This window comes from Pezoporus occidentalis, unplaced genomic scaffold, assembly GCF_034315485.1.
Source record: "Pezoporus occidentalis ecotype Australia unplaced genomic scaffold, CSIRO_AGI_Poc_V1 ctg24, whole genome shotgun sequence".
In the NCBI taxonomy this organism is placed as follows: Eukaryota; Metazoa; Chordata; class Aves; order Psittaciformes; family Psittacidae; genus Pezoporus; species Pezoporus occidentalis.
In genome coordinates, this window is record NW_026914285.1 from 1658604 (window position 1) to 1686217 (window position 27614).

The window sequence follows — 27614 nt, forward strand, 5'->3', positions numbered from 1 at the left end:
GGGGGCGGGGGCGGTCCTAGGCGCCCGTCTGGGCCGTCCCTCTGCTGGGGAGCAGATATAGGCAGGGGCACGGCAAGAAGGAGACGTGGTGGCGGATAGCTGTGCGGAGCCGAGTGGGTGCCTCTTACTTACTGGCAGGCGTCGGCCTGCCTCAAGCGCTTCTTGGAGGGGAGCGGGACAGGCGCTATGGGGTCCGGAGGTGGGCTGGGGCTGGCGGCGGTGCTGGCTGCCGCCGTCCTGTGCGGGCCCGGGGGTCTCGCTGGGCGCGTCCTCAGCGGTGAGTGCTGGGGCTGGCGTGCTGCGGGAATGGGGCTTGGCGTGGAGCCGGGTGGTGTCCGGCGTCGGTGCGGGGCCGGTGTGGGGGATTCATCGCAAAGAGCAGCAGCCACGGAGGGGAGCACCTGGGAGCGAACCCACTCGTTAAATGGATCCACTTGTTAGAGGCAAGCTGTGAAGTCGCTGCGGAGCGGAGCCGAGCTCCGGGCGCACCCCCTGCGCCTCGGCAGGTCCCGGGAGGCTCTGGCAGCAGACCGGGCACGGGGCAGCCTCCGCCGGCCCCGCAAGGCCCTCCGGGGCTAGGGAGGTAGATGTGGCTCTTTGGGGCAGGAGCTCTGCAGCAGCCTTGGCTCAGCTCCCAACGATACGGTTTGCTCTCTCGTACAGGCAGAGTTTGGGATGTGATTGATCGCCTGCATAGTGTAGTTCTGTTTTAATTGTTTAAAAAGAAAAGAGCGTGTACTTGCTGCAGCGTCTTTCCGAGGAACAGCTATACATTGAGCTTTGTTTGCATCTATACAGGAATGTTTCTTCTTTGTTTATAAGACAGCTAGAAGAAAAAAGCAAACTTTTAAGGGCATACATTGTAAATAGTTTTGTTATGGGCAGATGTGTCTACACCTGTCAAAACTGAGAGGAAGACAGAACTTCAGAAATCTGTATCTAACATTTGAGCTTAGGTTTAACTGAAGAGCTGTGGGATCACATTGTGTGTTTCCAGCACACAGGTGTATATGTTTAGAAGCTGCTGAATTTTTTTTGCAAGTTGTGCTTTGGAGCAAACCCTGCAAGCTAGAGCTGACAGGCTGCTGGGGAGGCACATTGTATGTGCAAGCACATCCGTACATTTGCCTTGAAACAAAGAGTTGCACACTTGACTGCACTTGTTAACAAATTGTGTGTGCAAATCTTTGTGTATATGTAAGAACATGCCTTTTTACAGACTGATTCCAGGGCAATGCACGTGATATGTATACAGTTGTTTCAGAGGCTGTAACGGTAGTATGTAGAGAAATTTTTTGTAATTATTTTTTTTATTATTATTTTTTCGTAGCAAACATTTGGTTCCTGCATTCAGATAATTTTTGTAGTTGCTGTTGGAGTACAGTCATTGACTATTTTGGTGGTGTCTTACTCGAAGCAGGTTCCTGTGCAGAACTGAGATGTGCTGTTGGACTTTTGGTGAAACTGTATCTTCTAGGAAGCAATAACTAAGTAGCAGTGCCTGAAGTGTACTCTGGAATATTTCATGTACGTCCGTTATGTGAATTATATAGCCATATATGATACAGCAAAGCTCTTAGTTTAACAATTTCTATGGATACTATGTAACACTGTTACTTCAATGAAAAGTGAAGTTTACGCATCCACAAGATGCATTTTGCATTACTAGCCTCAGCACAAGAGTCCATGTGTGGCTGAGGAAGTCCCATCCATTAATCTTCCAGCTGAAGCAAACTGAGCAGATGTGCGGCTTTTTAAACAATGTGTACTATATGTGTAGTGCTTAGTCAAGCTGTTCCTAGATGCATATAAGGCTTTGGGATTTTGAAAGGGTACAGGCTCTACCCCATATTTCCCTGAAACATTTCAAAGCATATGATGAGTCTCATGTCACTGTATTATGCAGCTTATACTTGGCTGGTAGAATATGGGAGAGGATTTTTAGCATCTTACAGAAGGAACCATGTATGTGCTATCAGGTATTAGCTGAAATTGTATTCACTAGATAAAGATTCTTTAGATTATAACAGCCAAAGATAACTAGCATGCTTATGCCAGAATATTCTGACAGACTGACAGGAGGACTTCTCCCCAACCACACACCCCTCCCAAGGACCACATCCCTTTCCTGTCACATGCACATGGATGGGTCTAGCACTAGTGGTAGCAGGTATTTTTCAAACAAGAAATAGTAGTTTTGAATCATTGGGCAGTTTTTGCTGTCCACCTGACTTCTGTCTGGCTTATCTGTCTATATTGTAGAACCATCAGTTTGGATTTAAGCAGGTTCTCATTTCAGATGTTAAGTCTACATCTTAACAGACTTGTTCCTGACAAACTGCTGGTTTATTCTTCAAAGATAATCTAGAATAAATAGAAATCTCACTGTTCTCATTCCAAATAAATTAAATGTGTAATTCTTATTACTCACATTAAAAGTATGCCTGAAATTGACCTGAGTGCTGATTGGACCTTGTGGAAAGCCCATTTACTGCAGAAAGTTTGTAGCAGGCCTAAATGCAAAATTTTAACCACAGTGTCAAGAGAGCCGAGAAGGAAAGATCTAACTTTTCAAAATTCCATTTCCTTAGGTAAAGATTTTCTGTTTCTTTTTTCAAAGTTTGTTAATTTTCCTAGGTTGTAATTTAGATGGTTATTGGCATCAAACAATTCACATTTAGGTGTTATTTCTTTGTCATCTTTAATTTGGGAATTGTTGGAGAGAAGTAATACAAACGCCTTGTAATTTTTAGTGCAGTTAGATAGATGTTTTGAGAGCAGTGCTCACAAGCCTCCCCATCAGAATATTTAGTGTTGCCAGAGAATTGATTCTTAAAGAAAAAATTCAAAGCAGGCTCAGGAGAAACTGCTGAGTCTGCCTTGCTGTCCCATGACATCACAATGAACATGAAGTGATGATAATGCAATTTGCAAAGATGCAATTACTTTAAGTATCTATTGGGCAGGAAAGATGCAAGCTAATCTTATTACTAATCATTTAACTGCCTATATATTAATCATAGATGTTATAGCTTAATGACTGCTGTATGCTGTCTTTTTTTATTTCTATGGGTTTTAAAATTGGCTCTTTGTTACTGTTATTCATCACTGGCAGATTAAAAACTGATACATTATTTTAAAGCAATAGGTATCTATTTTGGTGTAAAGTATTTGTGTGAAGTATTAAATGAAGAAAAACATTTGGTGAGCCATGGAACAGCAAGAGTTGCCCCTAAACTATAGGCTTACTTGCTTCAGTTGCCTTTAAGGATGTGGATATGTTCATTCGCACAGCTTATGACCAGATTTGAGTTGGTCATAAAATATTGTAAAGTAAGATAATTAAAGAAGTATCTTTAATGGTAATGAATTGAATAGAGATAACAAACCCTCTCTCAAAAAGCACAATTTAATTCAGTTCAATTGGCTTGGCCTGCTTATTACACCTGAGTTTTGTCTGTCAGACTTTCAGTATGTTTGTGGATGAAACCTTCTACCGTTTTGTTCAGTGGGTTTTGTTTTTTTGTTGGTTGGCATGGACTGTTGACTTTTAGGTACACTTATATTTGTAGCTCAGAATCTGAGAAAGTGTAATTTGAATGCACACTGCTAGTCTTATCTACAGGATACATATACATTGTGCATTGAACGTAACATTTTGTTGTGAATGCCCAGCATTAATTTCCATGCTAGAAAAGCTTTTAATGGACATGCATGGCCACATGCTACAGGATCTTTTTGTTCAGTTGTAGGTCTCAGAAATCATTAAAGCTGAAACTCTGATGACTGCTGGGGAAGCTGGGCACTTAACTCCCCAGGATGTCTTCATTAATTCGTCTCCTTATACACCTATTCTAAGCAGTGTCTGTCTGGGGACAAATCAATGTTCTAGGTTCTTAAAGTGAAATAAAGTGATGACTCTTGGCTATAATACATATTTCTGCTAAACACAGCTTGCTGCTAACAGGGAAATTCCATAATACCCTGTGGAAAGACACTTCATATTAGGTAAACTGCTATGACTCTTAGATAAGAATACAGTTTTGATAACCAGAGATGCATGATGGTCGATAAATACTTGGAGGTATTGGAAGACTGCTATGGGATCTCCCAAGAGCTTTCTCTTCTCAAGCTTCAACAAGCCTTGAGTATAAGACTTTTGCAGGAAAACATGCTTTGGTTCATAAAGTGCTCTGTACAGCACTTTGAAACTGTATCTGAAACTAACTCTCATAATGACTTTCTACTTGGAAATCTCTCATGAATCAGAAAAGAATGTATAGTACTAATGTGAAATAAGTAAGGTGAAGTAATGCTTTGATAATTTCTACACTGTAATCCCATACTCATACCTGTCACTCATTAGTTGGAAATTATTTGAGCCTCTTGCTGAAGCAGTCCCTACTCTCACCACTCAGACGGTGGGACCTTCAGTTCCAAGCAGTCTTAAGAAATAATGAGTCCTAACTAAAAAGTTGGCATGGCTCTAAATCTAAATGTAGCAGTAAACAGCTAATCACTCTTGCCTCACTTTATAAGCAATGAAGGAAAAAAAAAAAAGGTTCACTTAAAAATAGGTCTGGAAAATACTGCAGCTACACCATAAAAATGCCCATTTCTTTCAGCTGTCTACCCAGTGAGGTCAGGGATCCAGCTCAGCTATAGAGAGGTACATTGTGAATAAATTTTGGTGGGGATGAATCCCACTGTATATCTCAACAGTTCCATCCCATACAGGGTCGTATACATGTTACGTGAATTAACCAATTATGCTTTACCTTCATTTGACTTTCATAATAAAGGATCATTTACACGAAGAAAAAATATTCTAACTTAATTCACTTCCTCTCAAAGGTCCCTTCTGTTTTTGCCTTAAGTGAACTGTCACAACTTCTAGGATCCTATGTGGATTGTTTTTTTTTTTTCCCTAGTTTTTTAGTAGAAGGTGAATGCGCAAGAATTTGCCTGTTGTTTTCCTTTGAACTTGAATTGTTGAACCGTTGCAGAAAGACGGGCACTTTATTGTAATCATGTACTATGATGCATATAACTTGTTCCATCCAACTTGTTAAGCCCATAAACCACAGAAATAAATATCATTTCACATCAATATACATATATTTTACCTACATCTCATGGCAAATACAGGTATCTTGGTAACAAATCCATGAAAGTACACTTACTTGGAAAAAGGCATTCAAATTCCACTGAAAAAGAATAAGAGAATGGATGATGCTTGCTCTGAATGATGATTGATGAATATTTTAATGACTAAAGTTCTATGAACTATTTTTTTCTAGAGACAAGAAATGAGCAATCAGCGGGAACTGTCAGAAGTGCTTGTTTATGCCTGTGAGAAATTCTGTTGAGGGAGTTTACTGAGGTATATAAAGTTAGGTACGTGTGAAAATGTCTGCCAGTTTGGGACAGGAGAGTAAGAATATTCCCTGCTCCCCTAGTCTGGTACACATTATTCTTAAGCCATTCAGACTTGACAGTTTTTGTCAAGTCTATTCCACAACATGCTAACAACAATTTACTAGCTGCCATATTATGTCTGTCTTAAAATCTGGGAAGCCTGTTCTGGTCTTTACAGCTACACAGAAAGCTACTGATGAAGGGGCTTAATTTGCCAGTTTTGTCAGTGCTTGTGTCAGTATTTATGTATATATATAGATATATATATATGTACATAAAAATACAGCTGAAATGATGGAACACTTGTGTGTGTCATTAGGCTATGATATATAGAAAAGTTATATTAGTCTTTGTGTATATAAGACTTTTGGGTTTGTTTTTTTTCAGTCCTGTGTGAATAATACACGTCCTGGGGTAGTCTTGTAGATGTGTAGATCTATCTAACACATCGTATTTCATCTTATTTTGAAAAGGCTCAAAGAGATTCTGTTCACATTTGGGTTTTATCATTGGCTTGTCTGCTTGGATCTGTGGAAGTGAATAGTGTTATTTACACCCATGAAGAGTGTTATACTTTGGGTAGTTTTTCATATTTTTTTTTAACATAATTTGTTGTCGGGGAAACTGAAGTCCTGAGTATGTATATTTTTGTTCCATGTCCTATGCTCATGGTGACTTTTTTCCTCTTCCAAGTTGAGAAGATGCAGATTGTACCATGTTGAAATGCAAGTCTATCATCTCTGAGGATGCCAATGCTAAGGAGCTTGCATTGCTCACAGTGACAATGTTGCTAGACCTTGCAAAGACAGATAGGAGAAAAATGTATCTCTGACACCAGTCTTGGTTTCTTTTTAATATAGGAAAAGAGAAGGCAGCTTGCTGTTTTTAGGGTGTTGTCTTAGCAACTATGTTGGCACTTTTCGTGAACCCCTAGGTCAGTGCAGTTGTGGACTGGCCCCTTATAGAAGCAAGTGGCGCTCTGCCATGATCAGCCCAGTGATAGATATATATATATACCTGTAAAGTTCACATGATCAGAAGAATGGAAAACTGCTGTTACAGGAAAAGCTAAATGGATCTCGGGCTTTAAATTTATGATGTGCTAGATACCTGAAATGGAGCTGCTGCCAAAAAGTGGGTATTTTTCACGTAGAAGAAAGGAAAACTGTCAGGGTTTTACTGATCTGACTGGGGAGAAAAAAACTAGTACTTGGGAAACACTTCATAGTTGGGCTTTTTTTTTTTTTTTTGACACTGACCTATCACTTGAGTTGGTGACTAGAACTGTTTCATAAAAATGAATATTTATTTTCCAGTTGAAAACACCCTGTATTGATTTACATAATTGAAATCGTATGTTTTCCTGCAAGGGTAATTGAAGTGTTGATTAACCTCTAATGAGATTTAGACATCAAGCTACTTCTTTGCAGCTCCATTATCATTGGCCTGAGATCCCTGCCATGTGTGCCAGGGCTGAGAAGCTAACTAAGAAATAAATGTGTGTATTATTTTCTTTGTTAAATGACTGAATAATCCTATCACTGCTTGGTGAAGATGGCAGCTTTTCATGTGGGCAGGTATTCAAGTTGCCAGCACATCAAGAACAAGCCTTTATCTGAAACCCCACATCCCTGATTTTAAAAATCCAGACAAACTTGCCTGCTCTGGGGGAGATAAATCCTCCCAGCACTTTATTCAACATAACGAAAAGCTTACCTGTGTTTTGCAAGACAAGGATTCCTGGCTTGCATCTTCCCAAGACCTAGAATAGTGCAGGTTCTGAGCACATGGAGGCTTTAACAAACCTCCACCAAAATAATCTATTTAGTTCAGTACTTGTCATCAGTGTTTATATGTAATTTTTTTAACAGTCTATTTTAGTAACCAGCTATCTTGCAGCAATATGCAGGGAAGCTATCAGCTTTCATTTTAATTGTGTTTGCATTCAGCCAGATGGCAAAATCTAGGTGTTAGTGATCAGTGATATTAACATTTAAATTAACACTGCCCAATGCTCCTTCACAAACAGGCTTCCCTTTCTGATCACTTGTTTTTTGTAAAAATGTAGCTGTTCTGGATCTATTGAGAACAGTTGTGATTCGGAAATAACCAAAACAACTACTTGTCCTCAAAAGCACTTGGAAACACAATAGCGTAACTAGCTAGTAAAGACCAACATACAGGTGAAAATTCGCTCTATTTCAGAAAAAAAAAAAAGTGAAAATCGATTCCCATGGCAAAAGAGAAAATAAAGAAAACAGACTGGACTGGGACATGATTCTTGTCTAGCTTCATATTCTGAATCACTACTAAATCTATGTATGAATGGTTTAATGCAGTACTTTCTTTTTACTTAAAACTTCCATCATGCCCTGTTTTCTCTCTGCAAAAGTTGCATTAATCCTAGAGATGGTTGTTGTTTGGCTGGTGTCTGAAGACCTCTATCATAATCTTTGCTAATTCACAAGATATGAATGGTTAATGGCTAAAGATAGGTTATCTGGCCTGTGACTGAGAGAGAATACAAAGAATTTGCTTTTTACCTATGATTTCACACATGCTATCTATACATCTATAATTTTTACATGTTAATTCCTAAGAATTTATCGAGAAAGGGTCTCCCTTATGTTAAGTATTGTAAGAAGTCTGGCTGTGGATGAGTTTTGCTTAAGGGAGTTTGGAGCCAGCCTCTATTAAACCATCTTGGACATTGTCTACATGCTAATGGCTGTATGATAAGATGCATACAAATTGTCTCTACACATGTATATCTTAAATAAAGCTACTTAATAAGCAAATTTGGCCATCAGTTATTTTATCTAACCTCTTAAAAGGGACTTGGAACCTTTGAATGTTTTTCACAAAAGAAAAATAACTTTAAAGAAACTGATATGACAATTGAGCATAGTCTCTAATCCAGAAAAAGTAGAAATTGATAACAAATGTATCTTCTCTGTTCGGGCTTGGTTACTAGGAGGTTAGGAGGAAAAAGGTGCCTATTAAGGTATGGAAGAGTTAGCTATGAAGATAGAAGTACAGATAGATACAGGCTAACACAAGATCTGTATCCCAGTTTGTATTTGAATGGCAAATTTTTGAACACAGAATTCCTTAAGCTGCGCAGAAGTGTGAGCTGAGCAACATCTGTGATTTGAATATTGACTCAACTGGAGAATGATGTGTCTTCAGTATTACAAATTTTGGTACAGAAGATGGCAATTTGCTTTTGTCATAATTGAAGGCAATATAATTATGAAATCTTATCACAGTAGTTTTTTTAAAAACTCATATGAATCATCAGAAAAAACAAATTTAATTCAGTAGCTGGATACAAATATGCAGTAGAATATCAACTGCAGTAACATAATACAGCAAAACATGATCAGCGGCTGAACTCATAAAATCTGACTGGATGATACAAAGGTCAATTGACAAAATGCATCAGCTTTGAATCAAAATGTGATTAGGAAAATGTAATATCTTTTAGCCTCTTACTGACCATGTTCTGAAGTGCATTACTGGGCCTTGGCATGGAGCACCCAGTGACACAGAGGTAGGTGTAAACAAATTGTGCCCAGTGTCCTGTGTGCTGGCTATACAGCCTTGGAGGTTGGTGTCATCACACAAGCCCAACACCAAGGCAAGCAGAGAATAATTATCATAATGCAAGCAGAGAAATATTATCTGGCCAGTGAAATATTTGGTTAATTCACATAGATTTCTGTCTTACTGTTATTTCATGATCACTTTCACTTAAGCCATCTTATTTTTATTTTGTTACTTTATTTTCAGAGGCCTCCATCAGCATTATGCTGGCCTTTGGGACTCCGGTTAGTGTTAAATATGTCACATTTCTTTGTACCAAATGCTCCTCTGTTTTCTGCTGAACCCTTTATTTTGAGAAGAAGAAAGTTGCAGTGTGAAGACATAATGGACTTTCCTACGTTTGTGCATTCCTTATTTCCCCACATATGCTTTGCACATGCAGCAGCTATTCCCCTCTAATCTAGGTGGATGCTAATGGTGGCGGACCCTGGAGTGTAGGTTATTTTATGAAGTTGAAGAAGGATGTGATTTAGCAGCAGGGAGCTTATCTTCTATCTAACGTGTTCAAAACTTCCAGCTGAATCATGTGTGTTAAGATAGCCTTTGTGCCCCCATGGTCCTTGGGGATGTAGTAGCTAGGACTGAGCCTGATGCTCTTAGAGAGATGAGTCTTTGAGCCTGGATACTTTATCAGTAATTTTGCTTGGAAATAACATTTTGTTATAACTTCTGTCAAGACAGACCAAGGAACCTATTATTTCTGTTTAATGAAGCATCATTATTAAAACACAATGGAGACATAATTGATTGAAATAATATATGAGAATTTGCTCATTTCTCCTTTTCTTGAAAGATTTTTTTTTTTTCTTCCTGCAGAAATGTTTTAACTAAGTATCCAGTATTTCAGCTAAAAGCTACCTTTGTTTTAATGTTGATATGAAAACATTCTAGTATGGAGCAGCTGTGTGACATGCAAAGACAAAAACTAATTCATATAGATGATAGCTAGCACTTCCTAGAGCAAGTATTGTACGCTTGTTTTCTTCAGCTAATGGGATGATGAGACAAAGTGAGTGCAAGGGGTTTTCAGCCAGATCAGGTTCTCTGCAGTAGGCAGCTAGAGCTGCTAAGGCTGAGGGAAATGACCAAAGCTATGTTGTTTGGCTGGTGTTCACAGAAGGAATAGAAAGAACAAACCTGGAGACATTTCCATGAAGGACACTGGAGAGATCCAAATGTGCGGTTTTGGAAGCAGGAAATACAGTAAGAATATGTTCTTAGATCTTACTAAACTAAATTTTTGGTTTCGTGCTGAAGGGAGGACTAAATCCAATAACAAGCATTTTCATTTCTGGATAACCTGTGGTGAAACATTGTTTTCCTTCATGTTTTCTTCCATCTCAAGCATCACAGGGCAGATTTTGTGGATGGGTTGTAAATGCCTAATTTGCTAATATTTATTCCCATTGTGTAGTATCTTAGCCTGATTCATTCTAATAATAGACTTGCTTACAAACATAATTTCTATTAAATTGTGACGGGGAAAAAAAAAAGAATTCAATTTATTCAGTTGAAATAGCAAATGTTGCATTAGAATTAATGCTGGAGTGTTGTCTGCTGCAAGATGTTAGAAGGTAAAATAGTTAATAGTAAATGTTTCCATACTTAGCTTGTCTACTGTACAATGTGGTCCATTATTTCATTTTTCATTGTCAAATTATTTCTGCTTTGTAGTTTACAAATTAGTAGTGCAAGAAAGCTGTAAAAAATGAAGCTTGGAAACTTGACATCTCGATGTGTTCCGAGAAGAGCACTAAAATGTCAACTGATTTGCCAGCTATTAAGGCACAACTGCAGATTTCCATTAACACATTGAACTAGCTCTGCTACAGCAGATGAAAGTCCCCTTCAAAAGAAGAAAGAAATGATTCAGACTAGGTCACTGCCTAAACACGGGGACTAAATTAAGTAGAACAGAAAGAAAATCACAGCTTCTTCCAGAAAGCTTACTACTCTGCATCACATACTTCATTCACATTGGATTAATGCCAAATATCTCTTGGTTTCTTGCTGGTTTCCCTGTTGTTTTGTAGGGGTATATTCTTGCACAAGTGATCAGCCTCTAAGGACATAATTTCTGTTGCCACAGGTATAGAGAGCAGCAAATGAGAGAAGTCATTTAGGAGTTAGATTGTATGCAAATATTCATTTGTTCAATTGTTTCACTTTATAATACTTGATTTTAGAGTTTGGGCCTTCACATCTGCATTCTGGATGACTCCAAGAGGGCTTCCTGTTATCAGTACACAACAGTCACAAGCTGGGCATGTATTAGAGACTGCAGTGACACCTACTGAGCATCTCTGCTGCCATTGTACATCACAAGTGCCTGTCCTCCCTGCTCTGTACAGTCCCACCTGGTTTCCTCAGCTTGTTGTGAGTGATGGAGTTGAGCCTTAACGCCAATGCAGCTTCCATACTGGACCAGTATACAACCCAACTTATGGCTTACGGACACAAGCCTTACAGCAGCTCAAACAGCACATGCCATTCGGGAACATGAGTCTCTGTGTGGATGTGTGTATTACGGGTGGAAAACGAGCTATTTTCCCATGAGTTGGAGGCAAGCACAGGAACTGAGATGGGTAGTGGCCAGCCCACTCATCTCAGTGGATTAGACATTCCTGCATAACTGAAATCATGACAGGGATACTTTGATACCTGAATTTGCTCATAGCTTACTACTTGGTGTCAAGGAGGAGTGTGTGTACAGAATAAAAGGACTCGTGAAAGAGTTTATTTCTAAAAATTGCCTGGGAGATAAAAAGAACAAGGCGGTGGATAAAGCATTCTCCATAAATCTGCATACAAATCTTGAATTACTGTTCTGAATCCAATCTTTAGTTACATGGAGAGGTGTGGTCCCTTTTTCTTGTAAACAATTAGTGTCCTACATAATTCAGTGCTATCCTTTGGATGTTTGCATTGTCATGTGTACTCTGGCAATAAGCCATTGTCACTCACCCTGTTGTGAAGATAAAAATGTTGATCAGCTCCATTTTCACTGTGGTCTCTATCCTGTCAATGAGACAGCGGTCCTGGGGAAAATAAATGATCATGTTAACAAAATTGGAATTGCAGCATTATAGATGAAGTGAATGAGCTGTGATTTCACATGCAGCTTTCATTCTTGCACTTACTACTTTTGAGTATTTTTTTATCACTGTTTCTTTGATAACAGGGATATTTTTTCTTTTTGTTTAAATAAGTCTTATGGAGAAATCCACTGTTTTATATACATCTCTAGCAAAGGGTCTTCCTTTGATTCTTCAGCACCGTTGCTCAGCTAAGGCTATGGCTTTTACTACATTAGACTCATAAAACCATAAAATGGTTTGGTTTAGAAAGGACCTTAAGGTCATCTAGTTCCAACCCTCCTGCCATGGGCAGGGACATCTCACATTAGACCATGTCACCTAAGGCTCTGTCCAACCTGGCGTTGAACACTGCCAGGGATGGAGCATTTACCAGTTCTTTGGGCAACCTGTTCCAGTGCCTCACCACCCTTACAATAAAGAACTTCTTCCTTATATCTAACCTGAGCTTCCCTGTTTCAGTTTAAACCCTACTGCTACAGTCCCTGGTGAAGGCATTCATTGATAGCAAGGCTTTAACCTATATGGACAAAAGGAAATGACAGGAGAGGATCTGGGACATGCACAACATTGTTAGGACATTTTCAGAGGAAGTCCAAATAGGTGCTGTCTTCCTGATCTCAGATCCTGGCTTTTCCATGGTTATGTGTGGCACAAACTTGTCCTTACATTAGGTTATTCTTGTTCCTGTATTCTTTTGGCAGGTTAACTACCTGTAAGTGACTCTTCAGATATCTGTCTGCCTAGCCTAACTAAGAATGAGATGGTAAAGACACTTCTTACTGACATTTTCCCAGGTGAACTTTAATAGGGTATCATAAAGAATGGGTTTCAGAGGTTTTTTTATTTTTCAGCAAGATTACCAGCATTGTAGGAACCACTAGAAAACTAAGCATAGTTTATCCCTACTGCTCCTATAGTTTAGCTTTCCATGATAAAAAGGATGCCCAAAATAAGAGTTACTTTCAGATTTAGCTAAAAGTCTTTAGATAATCTTGGTTTTATGTTCCTGTGTTCATGCAGCTTTGATACAGTCTCCTTATTCTCTGCAAATTCTTGAAACTATGCTCTGTGCAAGTATGCTACTCATCATTAGTTACAAAAATGAAGCACCATTGAAGCAAGAAGAATTAACTTTATTGTATCTTTTAGGCTTTTCTTCTTTTTTTTTTTTTTTGGTCCACTTCTGTGTTTATTCTTTATGTATAGAAAACACTGGCTTAAGCAGCTTAAGTACAGTTTAAGCTATAGGATGATGTTGCTGTTTCCCAGTGACAAATTACTGCTCCAATTATTTCTATTTTTACTTCTTTTTTTTTTTTTATAGTTTTAAGGTAAAGCAGGGTAAAACCCATTCAAAGGTAAAGCCAAAGGGTTATTTGCATGAGTTCTGTATTGCTTAGGTATGGTTAGTTCTGGTTTGCTTAGGAATGGGAGATGAATGCAAGATTTTCAAATGCAAACCTGACATGGTATGAAAACATACTGTCCTTGCTGAATTTTCCAGTCAAATGATGAAATTTGTTGGTTTCTAAGTAATCTAGATAATGCCTGATAGTTCCTATTACTTTGCTATCCTTCAGTAATTCTTGGTTTACAAAAGAAACTCTTCCTCTTCTCTAATGACAAGTTTGCATCCTGAAAAAAAATGGTTTTACTTGATAGTTAGCTTGTTTCCTTGTATTTAGAACCCTTCCCTGTCTCTAAATAAACATACTGGAGTTCAGTTGCAGCTGATAGGTGAGTTTGTTCATTCCACATCTTGTATATGTTGAATAAACTCTAGAGACTCCCACTAGTTGAAGATTATGATAATTTTTCCTTTTTGGGAAAAAGGCATGTGTCTTTCTCATGCAAAGAACTGGAAGGAATAAACATTACTTCCTCTTTTGGCTTTTGATTCTTTCTACAGACATAACTCTGAAAGGCAAGGGGAAACTGGTGTGAATGCAGTAATCTACTGCTTTCTGAAAGCATCACAGGGCTTCTTTACTGTACCCAGTATTGTGATAGCTGCTAGTATCTGGAGTTGTTTTCTGTTTTAAGGGATGTTAAGAATGTGGCTGCCTCTTCCAGCACCTCCAGTCCCAGGACTCCCTCCTGTCTGGCTGCTGGTGCTCACCATCATACCCAGGCCTCCCCCTGAGCGGAGGAATGTGGATGCTGCTTTTGCCTTTGCTGGTTCAACCAGCAGCAAAGCTGATCAGGTATCACAGAGCGACATGCACAGGCATCGCACAGATTGCACAGGCAAGGTGCTGCCTTCAACAGCACCCAGGTGAGGATCCCACATAAACAGACAGCCAAATCCTCTCCTCCTCATCAGCTGGCAGAGATGGGTTGTCACTAGGAAAGATGAACATTCAGATACATACCCTGTTTTACATGTGACTGGCCCCTTTCTCTCTATTTCTGCTTTGTTCTTCCCCATTCCCTAACTCTGCATAGCCTCTCACCAGACTGCATAGTCCTACCAAACCCTGAACATTCTTATGAAGCTGCAAAATCCTGTTTGTCTTCAGTTTCTTGATAGCCCACCAATTAGTGTGTCTGATGAGTTTTTTTCTTCTTTTGAGGGTTTGTTTTTTTTTGTTTGTTTCCCAACCCCCTTATGTTTTTCTGTCTGGTTTGTGCCTGTACATTTTGTTTCTTTGTATTCTTTTTTGCACTGAGAAAGCCATTGACCAGATAGCTTACAGGGGCAGACACTCTCATTCCACACACCCTTAGAGACATGATAGCAAAGAGTAGCTGTGAGGTCCTCCTGAATACAGTCTCTCAAGATTAGGTACCAAAATCAAGAAACTGCTTGCTTCTTGATGCCACTAAAATTGGGAAATTTAAGTACTTTTTTCAGATCAAATAAAAGTGAAGTTGGTCCATTAATATGAAATAGTTAAGAAAATACCCTTCAAACAGATCCTGGCTTTAACAGAGGGGCCTGATGGTACAGTCATTAAAGTCAAGAATATTTTTCTAGAAGTTAGTGGGAGTCTTTAGTGCCTTTCACAGGCCTTGGGAAGAAAGCCATGGATTCCTGTGAACTGTATGATATTTGCAATTTAAATTAATGCTAAAGTTTTCAACAGTGTCAGCATCATAAGTCCTTTCAGACAGGGGCATAAGAAAAAAAAAACTACTGTCCTCCATCACTGTATACGTGTTGTGCTGTATATATGTATTTTTTTTTCCCAGTTGTGGTATTTGTTACTATATTCTGAACACTCTTCTATTTATATTTTTCAGGTCAAAAGGTGTGCTATGGTGACTTCAAGCGCTCTTGTTACAAGTTAGCTTATTTCCAGGACTTGTCTAGACGTGTGGGCTTTCAGGAAGCCCGCCAAGCTTGTGAATTTGATGGTGGGACTTTACTGAGCTTGGAAAGTGAAGCTGAACAGCAACTAATAGAAAACATGTTGCAAAACCTCACTAAATCAGGCGCTGGGATTTCTGATGGTGATTTCTGGATTGGGCTGTGGAGAAGCAGTGATGGACTAGCCACCTCAAGTGCTTGCCCTGACCTCTACCAGTGGGCTGATGGTAGTATTTCACCGTTCAGGTAAGTGTGTAAAACTGCTTACTGAGAAGGTTTCATGGAACAAAAGGGAGAGTGAAATGCCTAGCAAGTCAAGTCTTCTAGAAAGAAGCTTATAGACTTGCTGTCCCACAAAGTTAGTAGCATCCCTCCTTGACTTCTCCAGATAAAGGGGAGCTGGCAACCAGGGTTTTGAATTTGAAGTGGTGAAAGTATGTCATAATGTTGCTTCAGCCTACAATTCTCTTTACTCACATCTCATGGGTTTGCTTCTGAAAGGCTTTTGGAGTTTTTTCTGCTACACACAAGAGTCTTCAGGATGCGGTCTGAAAGCAGGAAGACAAATTGTGCAAGACTGGCCACCTTGAATCAGGGTGTCAGCCACCAAGTAAATTGTGCATGTTACTTAATGTAAATTACTATGTTTCTGCACTGTGTTTTGAAAAGCCTTTCATTTTCTGAGTAAGCGAAAGGCCAGAGTAGCAGCAGCTCACAGGACTTGGGACAATGGGACAGGTAATAGAGTCAGATAAGAAGAAAAACAGCAGAGCAGCAGGGTGTTATTTCTTCAGAGGTGCTTTGACTGGGCAGAGCTTTTGGTTGTTAAAATTCAGAGATGTGGAGCCCAGGCCGTAAACTCCTTTCACAGAGGAAATGCAGCATGTCTTGGAAGAGGATGGAGCCATTGGGGCTTGCATGTCTTCTCTGATGTAAACTCCTTTCCTCGGTGTCCTGATGAACTTTACTGTCAAAATTTGAAAGTTTGTCTTTGTGTACTGCTAGAAATTGGTATACAGATGAACCTTCCTGTGGAAGTGAAGCCTGTGTTGTGATGTATCATCAGCCAACTGCAAACCCTGGTCTGGGAGGGCCATACCTTTATCAATGGAATGATGATAGATGTAACATGAAGCACAATTTTATCTGCAAGTATGGTCCAGGTAGGTGAAACTAAAGTTCTGTTTCACAGGTGGGACACTGTCTTAGAAAAACAGTTGCCCTTTCTGTGAGGGAATATGCAAATGTCTTGTGGCCTGTTGTACCGATTCTTTTGGTGTGCGGGTGCCTGAGCTAGCATTAACAGGGGATATAATATGTCAAATCTAGTGATAATTTAAACAAACCTATCTGAATCCAATTAGAATGTTTCAAAGTTATCTTCACTATCATGCATTCCCAGGTTTACTTTGATGTAACTCATTCACTAGTTCTTTTATTCTCCACAGAGTGATTTAACTGGCCATTTTCTACTTCCCTTTCTTGCTGTCAAGTAGGATGACCAAGACATCTTTTGGTCCTACTGTAAAAAAAAAAATAAAATAAAAAAAAAAAAATGAGAGGAAGAAAAAGACATTGTCCTTGTAGGTGCAGACTTTTGTCATTTTATACCAACTTACGTTTGTAACGTAATTTGTTTGTTTCAACTTACATTTGTTTCAAAAAGTTTTGGCTTAAGGAATGAAGTTCTGAACAGCAGGAAGAAAATTCTGCATTCGTGCATGCATTTCATAGATATGAAAAGCAGATGCACGCTAGTTCAGATGGTGACAGAAAAAGCTAGATCTTAGGCAGTTTGGCTGTGCTTGCAGACATGACATTTGTTCTGTATATGTCAGTAGAGGAAACGTGAACTGTAAACTAGAACTATGTGCAAACAGAAGGACCTGAAAAGTAAACTTTCAAGCCGGGTCTGAAATAGTTTCTACTTTTGGTGGTACTTATGGTAAATTAAAACATGTTTTTCAGCAGGATCATGAAAATATTTTCAAATAATTTATGGTGTGTCTGCTTTTAAAAAATTGATCTGGAAGTCAGAATGCATGTGAAATCCTACCCTTAGCAGCGATTTGACCTATATAATTCTGCAGTTTCATACCTGCTTTCTCTACGCTCGTGATCTAGCAATAGCCACACTCTCTGTAGAGATCTGTCTGTCTGTAGAGGTCCAGGCTATTTTCTTCCTTGAGTTTTGGTGGGTAGATAGCTTTCTCACAGTCTAATATCTTAATGGAGATATTAATGGTAATTAATATTGCAAGTAAATATTAAATAATTGGAAGGCTTAATATACCTACACATTTTACCCCCATGCCCCAAACATGTTACTAGTGACTGTCACTATCTTATGGTGATCGGTAATTATCTTAGGCACTATCGTGGTTTAAACCCTAGCCAGACAACTTGTTCACTCACTCCCAGTGAGTGGTGCCGGGCTGACAACAATCGAGGCCCCCCTCCCACCCCCCCACCGGGGCTCTCCCCTTCCCCGCTCCCGGAGGAATGGGGAGGAGGATCAAAAGAGTGCAACTCCTACGGGTTGAGACAAGAACAGTCCAGCAACCAATGTACAACACAAATCACCACCGCTACTACCAACTACAACAATGATAAGAGAAAATAACAAGGGAAGAGAATACAATACCACCGGCCAAGAAACGAGTCCCACCCGGAAGCCTGTGTCCTTCCGGGTAACTCCCAGTTACCCCTCACCCCGGGCATGACGTGCTGTGGTATGGAATACCTCCTTGGCTAGCCCGGGTCAGGCGCCCCGTCTCTGCTTCCTCACAGCTTCCCCTCCTCCCTGGCAGAGCATGAGCCTCACAAAGTCCTTGGTCAGGGTAAACATCACTTAGCAACAGCCGAAAACATCGGTATCACCAACACTGTTCCCAGGCTGGAAGTCAAAACACAGCGCTGCACCAGCTACCACAAAGGAAAAAAAAAACATGACTGCTACTGCTGAACCCAGGACAGTCACATAGGCCATACAAAGAACTGTAACATATGCAATTTATTACTTTTGCAACTGACCACAATTTTTTTGAATAAAAACACAATTAAAATGTTTTAGGCTGTTAAACTAACAACATTTTTATATCAGAAATATACAGGTTTGATTAACTAAAGGGCTCAGTTTCAAATATATTTCATGTCTTTAAAACCAAACAAATTTAAGTGATGTAATCATTCTGTAATACCAAGTTACTTACCATTCTAGTTGAGATATGACAAATAATTGTGTTTTCCTATTGCTTTTACAACCTGAAAAAAAGTGCCAGGTATTTTGGATTTGCAGAAAACCAAGTGATAAAAGTAACAATGGAAATGAATTTTTATTTCTTTCACTATGTATAAGTAGATTGCGAGGGTGTAATGGCACATATAAGGCAAACAACATATAGGTAGATTATTATGACTGGCATTGTTATGCAGCTAAATACAGTACTACTGAATTGTAGCTATTTATTTCTCAAGTTGTTGGAATTTCTGCTCTTTAGCAAAACAGACTATTCTCTAGAAATTTATTTTTTTTTATCACATGGAGGAGTAGATGCATTAATGTATATAAATAGGTACATGGTATCGCTTTCACTGCCTGAAGAAAGTTCCATAATATTTGTAAGCAAATGTAATTTGCTATATAAAACCTAGTGAGACTTACAAATGACTTTTTTCCCCTGCCCCAAATAACTGTAATGGCTTCAATGTCAACCATTTGCAGTACTAAATGCATCCATTTTACTAGGAGTATGAAAGTGCCACATGCATATTAAATTTCACTTTGTTACCTGAGTGTATTATTTTTCACAGCTTTCCTGTCCATTTTCAGTATACGGTATACCAGGCACAGGCCAAAACACAGAGGTTGTAAGTGACCATGATGAAATTGCATCTAGTTGTATTGGTGGGAAGTTGAAGAGCAGTGCTCATTAGGCAGTCTTACTGAGTCTTACTAGATTTTTCTAAGCCTTTCTTATAGTACCTCCTTTGACAGCACTTACTGTTGCAATGTTCAGTCTGGCTTTAAATCATATTAATCATTCATCAATCTTAAATTTAATTATAGGTTGGTAATTGCAACCAGTTAGTTCCTGACCAGCTCCTGTAGGTTTGATTATATAACCAAATAAAAAATTCACCTCCTCTTCTGCTGTCTAGAGCCAGCAACTCAGTTCTTTGTGGTATTTTTATATCTTCCTTTATGTATGCCAAACATAGTTCTTACCAGAGTAGATGAAATAATTGTCTTTGTTCTAGTAGTCTTTACTCTTTGATTTCTCCAAGCATCCTATGTTTATCAGGACACTTGGAACTGCAAGCTCATAGCACTATTATGTTAATATAATCCTATGGTAAAGGAATGCAATTGAAACAGTCATTCAGTTTCCAATTGTATGCCCAAATATGAAGTAATGAATTCTGTTGCCTTTGTAAACTTTTAGTTGTAACAATAGCCATCAGTAAACTTGCAAGCCTCTGTAATATAGCTCAAAGCCATCAATTGGTTCTCCAGTTTCTGATGCATTACAAGAAATGATAGGATCATTTATCTTCTTGTGATTTCATTTCCTTATATGATGTATTAGAACCAATTGCCCATGATTTGTATTTTTGGCTGCCTATTGCAAACCCAAGCTGCATGAAGATGACCTTTAACCTCACAAACCTGTGCTGCTATGTTTTGCTTCCTAGCCAACATTCTGCAAGCATTATTTTGAAAATCTGAAAAAGATTTAAGTATTAATGAAGAACACTTCTTTTCCTATACTGTTTTAGGATTGTCTGCACAGATGAAACTTTGAATATGTTAGGAGTTTTATTCAGCATGAGAAATTAAGGGATGGAGTGATTTAATCAGTAACCTAGCACAGGTCACCAAGAATTGGAACGAGAATAAGCTATAGTTGTTTTCTAAGGAGCACAAAAGTATGAACTAGAAGTGATCTGGCACTAGTTTGCAAATAAGTGTTTGGTAAGCAGATTAAATGCTGAAGAATTAAGCAATTATTGATTTTGGGAATGTATCTATTTCTGTGATACTGCATGCAAAATAATGAAAATATCTCTTTTAATACAAGCAGTTTTCATTCTTCAACAATCCATTTCAAATATTGATTTAACAGATATTGTCTTAGAAAAAGAGTTAAGAGACAGAGCGGAGCCAGATTACGGTAAGAAATTTTGAAACATTAAGTTGAATTGCAATGGTAAATACATAAAGTGATGGCTTACAAGAACCTCAATTGCTCAAGTTTTACAGCCCATAGTTTAGAACTGGAACATAGGAAAAATGAATCCTTTAGAGAGCAATATCAACAAATATATGGCTGGTGTTCAGAATAGCACTGCTCATAATTCTTGTTCCAGATGTACTCCCAGTTTTGCAATAAAATGATGTTTACGTGTTTATAGCCAACAGTTAAAAAAAAAAAAGTTTGCTTTTCCAATTTAAATTAAGATGTAATTACTATTAATTTACTTAACAACATAAAAGCTGTATTTTTTACTCACTAAAATATCTGGTATCCTTTTCAGATATTTTTCCAACAGTGCCAGCAGGAAATCCTTATGACACAAGCAAACCAGAAGATCAGTATCATGTTATTGCTACTGAAACAGGTAATGTGATCATATGACTTCAGTATTCTGGTAAAAATATTAACAGTGGACTCAGTTAAATTAATCTTTGACAATTTCCATTGTTGTCAGGGGGAAGAAGCAGTCTATTTCCCCAGGAAATGCCCTGAAAATTTACACTTTTGAATAACATTTCAAGAGTTTCAGTCTGTCCTCTTTGTAACTGTGGAAACAGATCATTTCCGTGTCTCTGCAGACTTTGATATAAAGCTACAGTCTAGCAGTCCTTGAAATCTGCACTATTGTCTCTGACCTGGTTAGTCTCTGTCAAGATCCAAGATTTCACCAGTGCTCACCCAGCTGTGGGGCATCTTCTTCTGGGCTGTGGTAACCAGTGCTTTGCCTCTCCATCTCCTTCCCACCTCTTCCCCAACATGTGTGACAAACATACAGTGCATCTATTATCTTTTATATCTGATAGCCAAGGCTCACAAAAAGACACAAATTAATCTTTCCTAACAGGGCATGAATTTTTAAGTTATCTGCAGGATAGGTATTGTGCTGTACCTATCCCAAGTACCCTGTGTTTTAAGGAACACCACATGCTAAGAGAATTTAAGTGCCTTGCTGAAATTTCTATCAGAGATGACACTTGGTATTTTGAAAGTGGATACCCACTGCCTAGGAGCCTGCTGTAATACTCCTAGCTACTTTATTTAGCAATTTATGTCCTGAGTGGAGTCCTGAGTTTCAAGGGTTATAGCATGGCCTTAATTCAAGGAATTGAACATCTCTAAGTAGCTACTCAGGATTTTACAGGATTACACCATGGGATTATGGAAAGATGATGCTCCATTTTCACACTGGTTGGTTGGATATGAGCCAGTTTCCCATTGTTTGTAACTCCAGAGGAATGGATATACTGATGAGCTGTATTTTGAAATTAATAATGATATTTATAAAAACCATGCAAAGACTCATAAACAAAACGAACCTGAACATTCAGATTTAGTCTTGCTAGTGAAAATATATTCAAACAGGACAATGTGTGAGAAAGTCTCCACAATTTGCACGTTATATGAATACTGTTAAACATGGGCATATAGTTATTGAAAAATGGTCCTTTTGTCAGTTTCAGACCTCATCATCTATTGCAGGCAGATAACAGAATCTCAGCTTGGACCATTTCCCATTCCTTTTGTCCAGGGACCTATAGAGCCCTGGCTTTAGCTCTCTCCTGGTTAGTCAAAGAGAGTGTATGTTTGCCTTTAAACGGTAGTAGGAAGACAAGAGCAGGGTTTGTTCCTCTTGTGGTCCTGCATGGGTGGAAATCCAACATGTAAGGGCAACTGAGTAGACAGATATATGGACTGTAAAAATAATAGGCTGTGAAATACACTCTTAAAATACTTGAATTTTCAATTACAAAATTGTAAGTCTTTCATGGATGCATATTGAAAAAGTCAGAATTCATGTTTCCTTAAGATATGTTTTGCTCGTCACTGAAGAAGTACTGTTTTATTCTTGATAGTGCCGAGTTATGGTTTTGGACCTCTTCCTATAGAAGGAATGTATAAATATGCTTTTGTTTAAGTCAATGTATTTCTAATATTTTACTCCAGAGTTTTACTCACATGAATACTCTTAACTCATGTTAAGAGTATTTCAACATGGGAGGCATTAATGAGACCTTTTGTCTTGTAGGTATAATTCCAAATCTAATTTATGTTGTAATACCCACTATACCACTACTGCTGTTGATACTGGTGGCTTTTGGGACTTGCTGTTTCCAGATGCTTCATAAAAGGTAAAAGATATTAATCCATAATAGTTTTATATCACAGAATTCATGTTTCCATTGGCAAGCTATTCATACTGAAAGACTGCTTACATCTGTCCGCAAATAAGCATCTTTTCATCTATTAAAATCCAAGTAGTTTACAGCTGTTACAGATGAATATTCACCTTCAGGCTTTTCCACAACATGCTGAAATAGTTCCATGTTCTCAAAGTATATTGCCATTAGGACTTCACCCGTTTCTGAAGAAGATATCTTTGCTGACCATTTGATAGGCTGAGCTACTACCAGCACTTTTACTTACCCTCTTCCACCATGATTACCACCGATAGAGTGTGTGGGCTCTGGGAAATAGTACTGGGGTCCTCACTGACACAGCGCAAACTCAGGGACTTGCCTCACTTTGACATAAAGTCCAGTTTGTTCCAAGGATAAACCTAAGGGGCCTGCAGCTGCTTAATGTTGTTTCAGTGTGCATACCATACGAAAAACAGATGGACCGCTGGAGCAAACAAATTGAAAACAAAAAGCAAAAATATGTTTTGAGCCACACACCAGTGCAACTCCTTTGTACGTCGTGTATCTGCCAACGAAAATGTGTAAATGATAAAAAAATAGATAAATATCAAACAGATACATATAGGAAACAGTTCAGCGTATGAAACAGGATATGTATTGATCCATGCTTTAAAATTCTTTTTCTTAAAATATAATGTACCAAGATATGACAACATACTTTCTTTTCCTCCGAACTCATCTTTCTGAAACTTTCAAGGGTGCTTTTTATGCTGCAGATTTTTTTTCCAGAAGCATTCTCGAGTAATATAATCCAGAAAAGTTTAAACTTAAATATATTTTATGGGTAAACACTGTTTTGGCAAAAAAGCAAGATTCACAAACTGTTCTTCTTCTTGAAGAGCAGGAATATTAGTAAGGAATACAATATCACTCTTTTTAGGAAATCAGAAAATAAAGTTTCCTCCTTACTTTTAGTCTTTTTTTTTTTCTGCGTGCTTTTTATTTAGCATTTTCTGTAAACAGCTGAAACACATTTCAGGTGAAAAAACACTCTAGATGTCAGGTCATCTTATATCTTTATGAGGGTATAGTGATCACAGCACTCCTTAGTAATATGTCTGTTTGAAATGAGTAATTGTAAAGAAAAGATGTTATGAAGTCTGCATCATAAACTAGATTGTGTCTTTATTTAATGCACTTTCCTATAAAGAAAAGGAGAAAATGTGCACTTTCCAATGTGTTTTATGGCAGACAAATTCTTGCTTGTGAAAGCATGCCCCCTCAGCACTGGGGCTGTAGAAGGCCAGAAACTCAAAGTAGTAAAGGAAGCATATGTATAACAGTAGAAATTATTTAAGTATTCTAAATCTGGAACCATTATAACAATGGACCTGGATTTCTTGGTAAGTATGACATATGTGTTCATGCCTTTTCTGGCAGCTCTTTCTCTCCCCAGAAACGGTTCAGCTTTCAACTATTCCTGGGAAAACAATGAGAGTTGTGGCCCACTGAAATCAATAGAAATAGCAGTGTTGACTTCACTGGGCTTTGATCAGGCCTATTTGATGCTATAGCAGGTCATCCAGAAGTAATTAAACTGAACTTCCAAGACTTAAAAATTCTATGACACATACTGGAAATTCAGCTTTGAAAATTGTATGTTTTCTGTTAGCTGATTAGTTTGGTAGATCAAATGGTACAAAAATCAGAGAGAAAATTATTTAAATCAAACCAGGTTTGGTTTGTGGTTGTGGATTTTTTAATGTGTGTGTTCCCCCTCCCTTCCAAGTGTTCATTTTGGGTTGCACCAGAGTTTTTAACTAAAGAAAAACAAAATTTACTTTAAAATTCATTTAAGTCAAAATATGATATTTCGGTATCACCAAAAATGAAGTATTTTCTTTTTTATCTGTTGAGAGAGAACTTTGTTTCTTAAAAAATATTTCCCCATCTGTTTTCAGTAATATTTCCGTGTATCACCTACCTTGTCAATCATTTTGGTTCACCACAGATGCCCAGTTCTTGGGCAAAAAGCAAATCAAAAAAAGAGGCAACCACTTGAACTTATCAGCTGGATGCTATAGAGCTTTAGGAAAGGGATTTTGTCCTGCTCGGGAAGGAGGGATCCCCAACTGTCAAAATGAACCTGACTTCTCATTCTTTTTTAGGCTTCCACAACATGGTGACCTTTCCTCTGAAAGCCACAATCCATGGCCAACCAGGACATGCCTAGCTTGAAAGGTCATGACTAATTTTGCCTAGTGTTGGGCTCTTAAAGGGTAGTAGTAAGGAAAAGCAAAACATCACCCCTATAGCTAGTAGAAATGATCAGCTCATTCATTCTTAGATGCTCTCCCTTTCATTTCTTCCAGGGAAGCAAGGAGAAACTGCTTCAAAGACCCATCTCCATTATCATCTGAATGCCTTGCAGAAAGTTTAAATTCCAACCTGGTATATTTCTCAGTTTTATGGTTGCATTTTATGGTCAAAACAGCAATATAATCAAGCTATTTGATTGCATCTTCCTTACCTTACTTACTAAAACCTATTTCCTGAACCATATGTATAGCTGTTGAAAATAAGTGTAGGTTTGCTGAAGATAAGCTCATTTTGTACAGCTAAAGTTCTGATCCAAGGTATTTAGAAACTGTTCCTGCTGTATGGCAAGGAATCTCCATTCAAAGCATTTCATCATTAATCTACACAATATGCCTGCTTTTGCTGTATTGATCTGGAAGGAAGTAGTGAAATTGTTTCATAAAGAAAGAAGTGCCGAAACTACTTGATTCATTGCAATTGCTTTGTTTATAGCATTGTGGCCTGATCTAAAGTCCACTGAAACCAATGGAGTTTTTTCAATTACTCCAATGGGCTCAGGTACTTAATGTATTACTTCATAGGACTTCAGAGGTAAGTCTGGGGGTACTAGAAATTACTGTTCTATCCAGTTCCCTCAAAGTATATTTAAAATCAACTCCCATTTACAACCAGGGAAAGGAGTAAAACTGAATGTGTAAGACTGCTGGGATCTTGACTCTCAGGTTTACATCCTACAGAATTATGTAGAGCTACTTCTCTGGTTTTTATTTAATTGGGGAAAAAAAAAAATCACTGTGAAATATTCTGGCCAGAGACTAAAAGATTTTGATTAAAATACAGCTGCAGTTGCTCACAAAGATCCTCTTCAGTAGACTGCAGTGCACTGTCACCTACCCTCTCTAAGTGAGGGGAATGGGTGTGATGTACCTGTCACAGCAGAAATGCTAGCCATATGGAAAGACTAGCATCAGTTTACAGGGTGCTTCAGGGCTCCCTGTAAAGACTGGAGTGAACACTCTTGCAGTATTGCAGAGCAAGTAATTTTGTAAACAGTTTAAGCTTTTTTTTTTTTTAATTAAAAAACCCCAAACAAACAAACACAGAAACTACTATTGACAGTTTTGAATGAAAACTGGCCTAAGGAAGCTTTCTACCAGTCATTCATTGCCAGAAGTCTGATTCATGTGCCATTACTTCATTAGAAGCTAGGTCAAGCCCTGAAGGAAGCTGTACCAGTATGCACTGGAACTCATGAGCGTACTGCAGTCATGGCGTGCAGCTCCATGATGTGAATGTGCAGGGTTGCTGTAGCTCCCTGGGGGTGGGTGGGCTGCACCCTTGGCACATCCGATGTTGGTTCGCATGCTTCTGTCCCATGTACATCCCCCAGATGAGGGAAGTGCCCAACCTTCCACCACCCTGGTCAAATAGTGTCTGCAACCATCTCGTGAGAAGACCACCATGTATGTAAGTGTGGTTGAACATGCACTGAAAAACCAAAATGTGACAAGTCAGTTGTGTTCCTGGGAGCAGTGCAGCTGAGCAGGGTGGTCTAGTAACTTTGGTAATAGTTGCTTACCTCAACCCACCACCATAGTGCTATGCTGGGTGCAGCATGGGCATGACCCTTTTGTTGTTCCCACATGGGGATCCTATGCAATGAAAGCAACAAAGATGTCCTTCAAATAGGGGGTGGAATACCCAGGTCTGATCGCAAACCTGAATCAGGACTGCAAAGGCATGCATGCGCTGAAAAGACTTTATATTTTTCCTTTTCAGTAAAGGAAGAACAAAAACCAGTCCAAACCAGTCCACACTATGGATTTCAAAGATGCCTAGGAAGAACAGTAGCATGGAGGTATAATGACTTACTGACTGAAAACAAGCAAAAATAACATTCTGCAGTCAGGCTGTATTATATTGTCAAAGAACATTAGCTCGGAATGGCTTGAAAATGCAAAGGATCTACAAGAATGAACTGTAAGCTCCCCCTTGAGGCAAATGTTCAGATCATTTTTATATAATGTTTGATTATTAATTCAGTAACAAAATATGCCATGCTAAATGAAGGGTATGTGTTTATTTTGCTAAGAAATGTAAGTTAGCTAGTCGTGAGTAATGAAATGAACAGAGTGTTTGAAGTTTTTATGGGGGAATACCTACAATGTATATTGGTTTTAAGACTGTTTGTAGTTAAACAAACCCTCTTTGTTTCCTTTAGTCTTTCATGCATTGTAACCTAGTTGACGTACTGTAAATGGAACTGACAATTTTACAGTGTAACAATTATTTATCTTTGCATAAATGTTTGATACAAAATATTTGTTTAGTATTTATTCACACACTTAGCACCGTTTTTGAGTGTCAGGCACAGAAATTATTAAGTATTAACATGGCCGCTAGCCATGTTGTGACAACGATCTGATGTGGCAAAATTCAAGGATTCATGAAAGTCATTTGATGCCAT

General features: G+C 38.6%; 1 protein-coding gene across 4 annotated transcripts; it reads left to right on the top strand.

The window, feature by feature from the left end:
- The first annotated feature begins 96 nt into the window (after nt 1-96).
- CHODL (chondrolectin) lies at nt 97-27468 on the top strand. Of its 4 annotated transcripts, none has more exons than XM_062622123.1 (8): nt 97-277; nt 15366-15678; nt 16438-16595; nt 20559-20606; nt 20971-21054; nt 22717-22819; nt 24997-25069; nt 26927-27468. In XM_062622123.1, exons 1-7 carry the CDS (start codon nt 187-189, stop codon nt 25064-25066), a joined length of 867 nt encoding a protein of 288 aa, XP_062478107.1. In that variant the 5' UTR covers nt 97-186; the 3' UTR covers nt 25067-25069; nt 26927-27468. The 4 variants fall into 4 exon arrangements, with proteins under 4 accessions (XP_062478107.1, XP_062478106.1, XP_062478108.1 ...); XM_062622122.1 differs by lacking the exon at nt 24997-25069 and adding an exon at nt 25201-25279; XM_062622124.1 differs by lacking the exon at nt 26927-27468 and adding an exon at nt 25201-25279.
- The last annotated feature ends 146 nt before the right edge of the window (nt 27469-27614 follow it).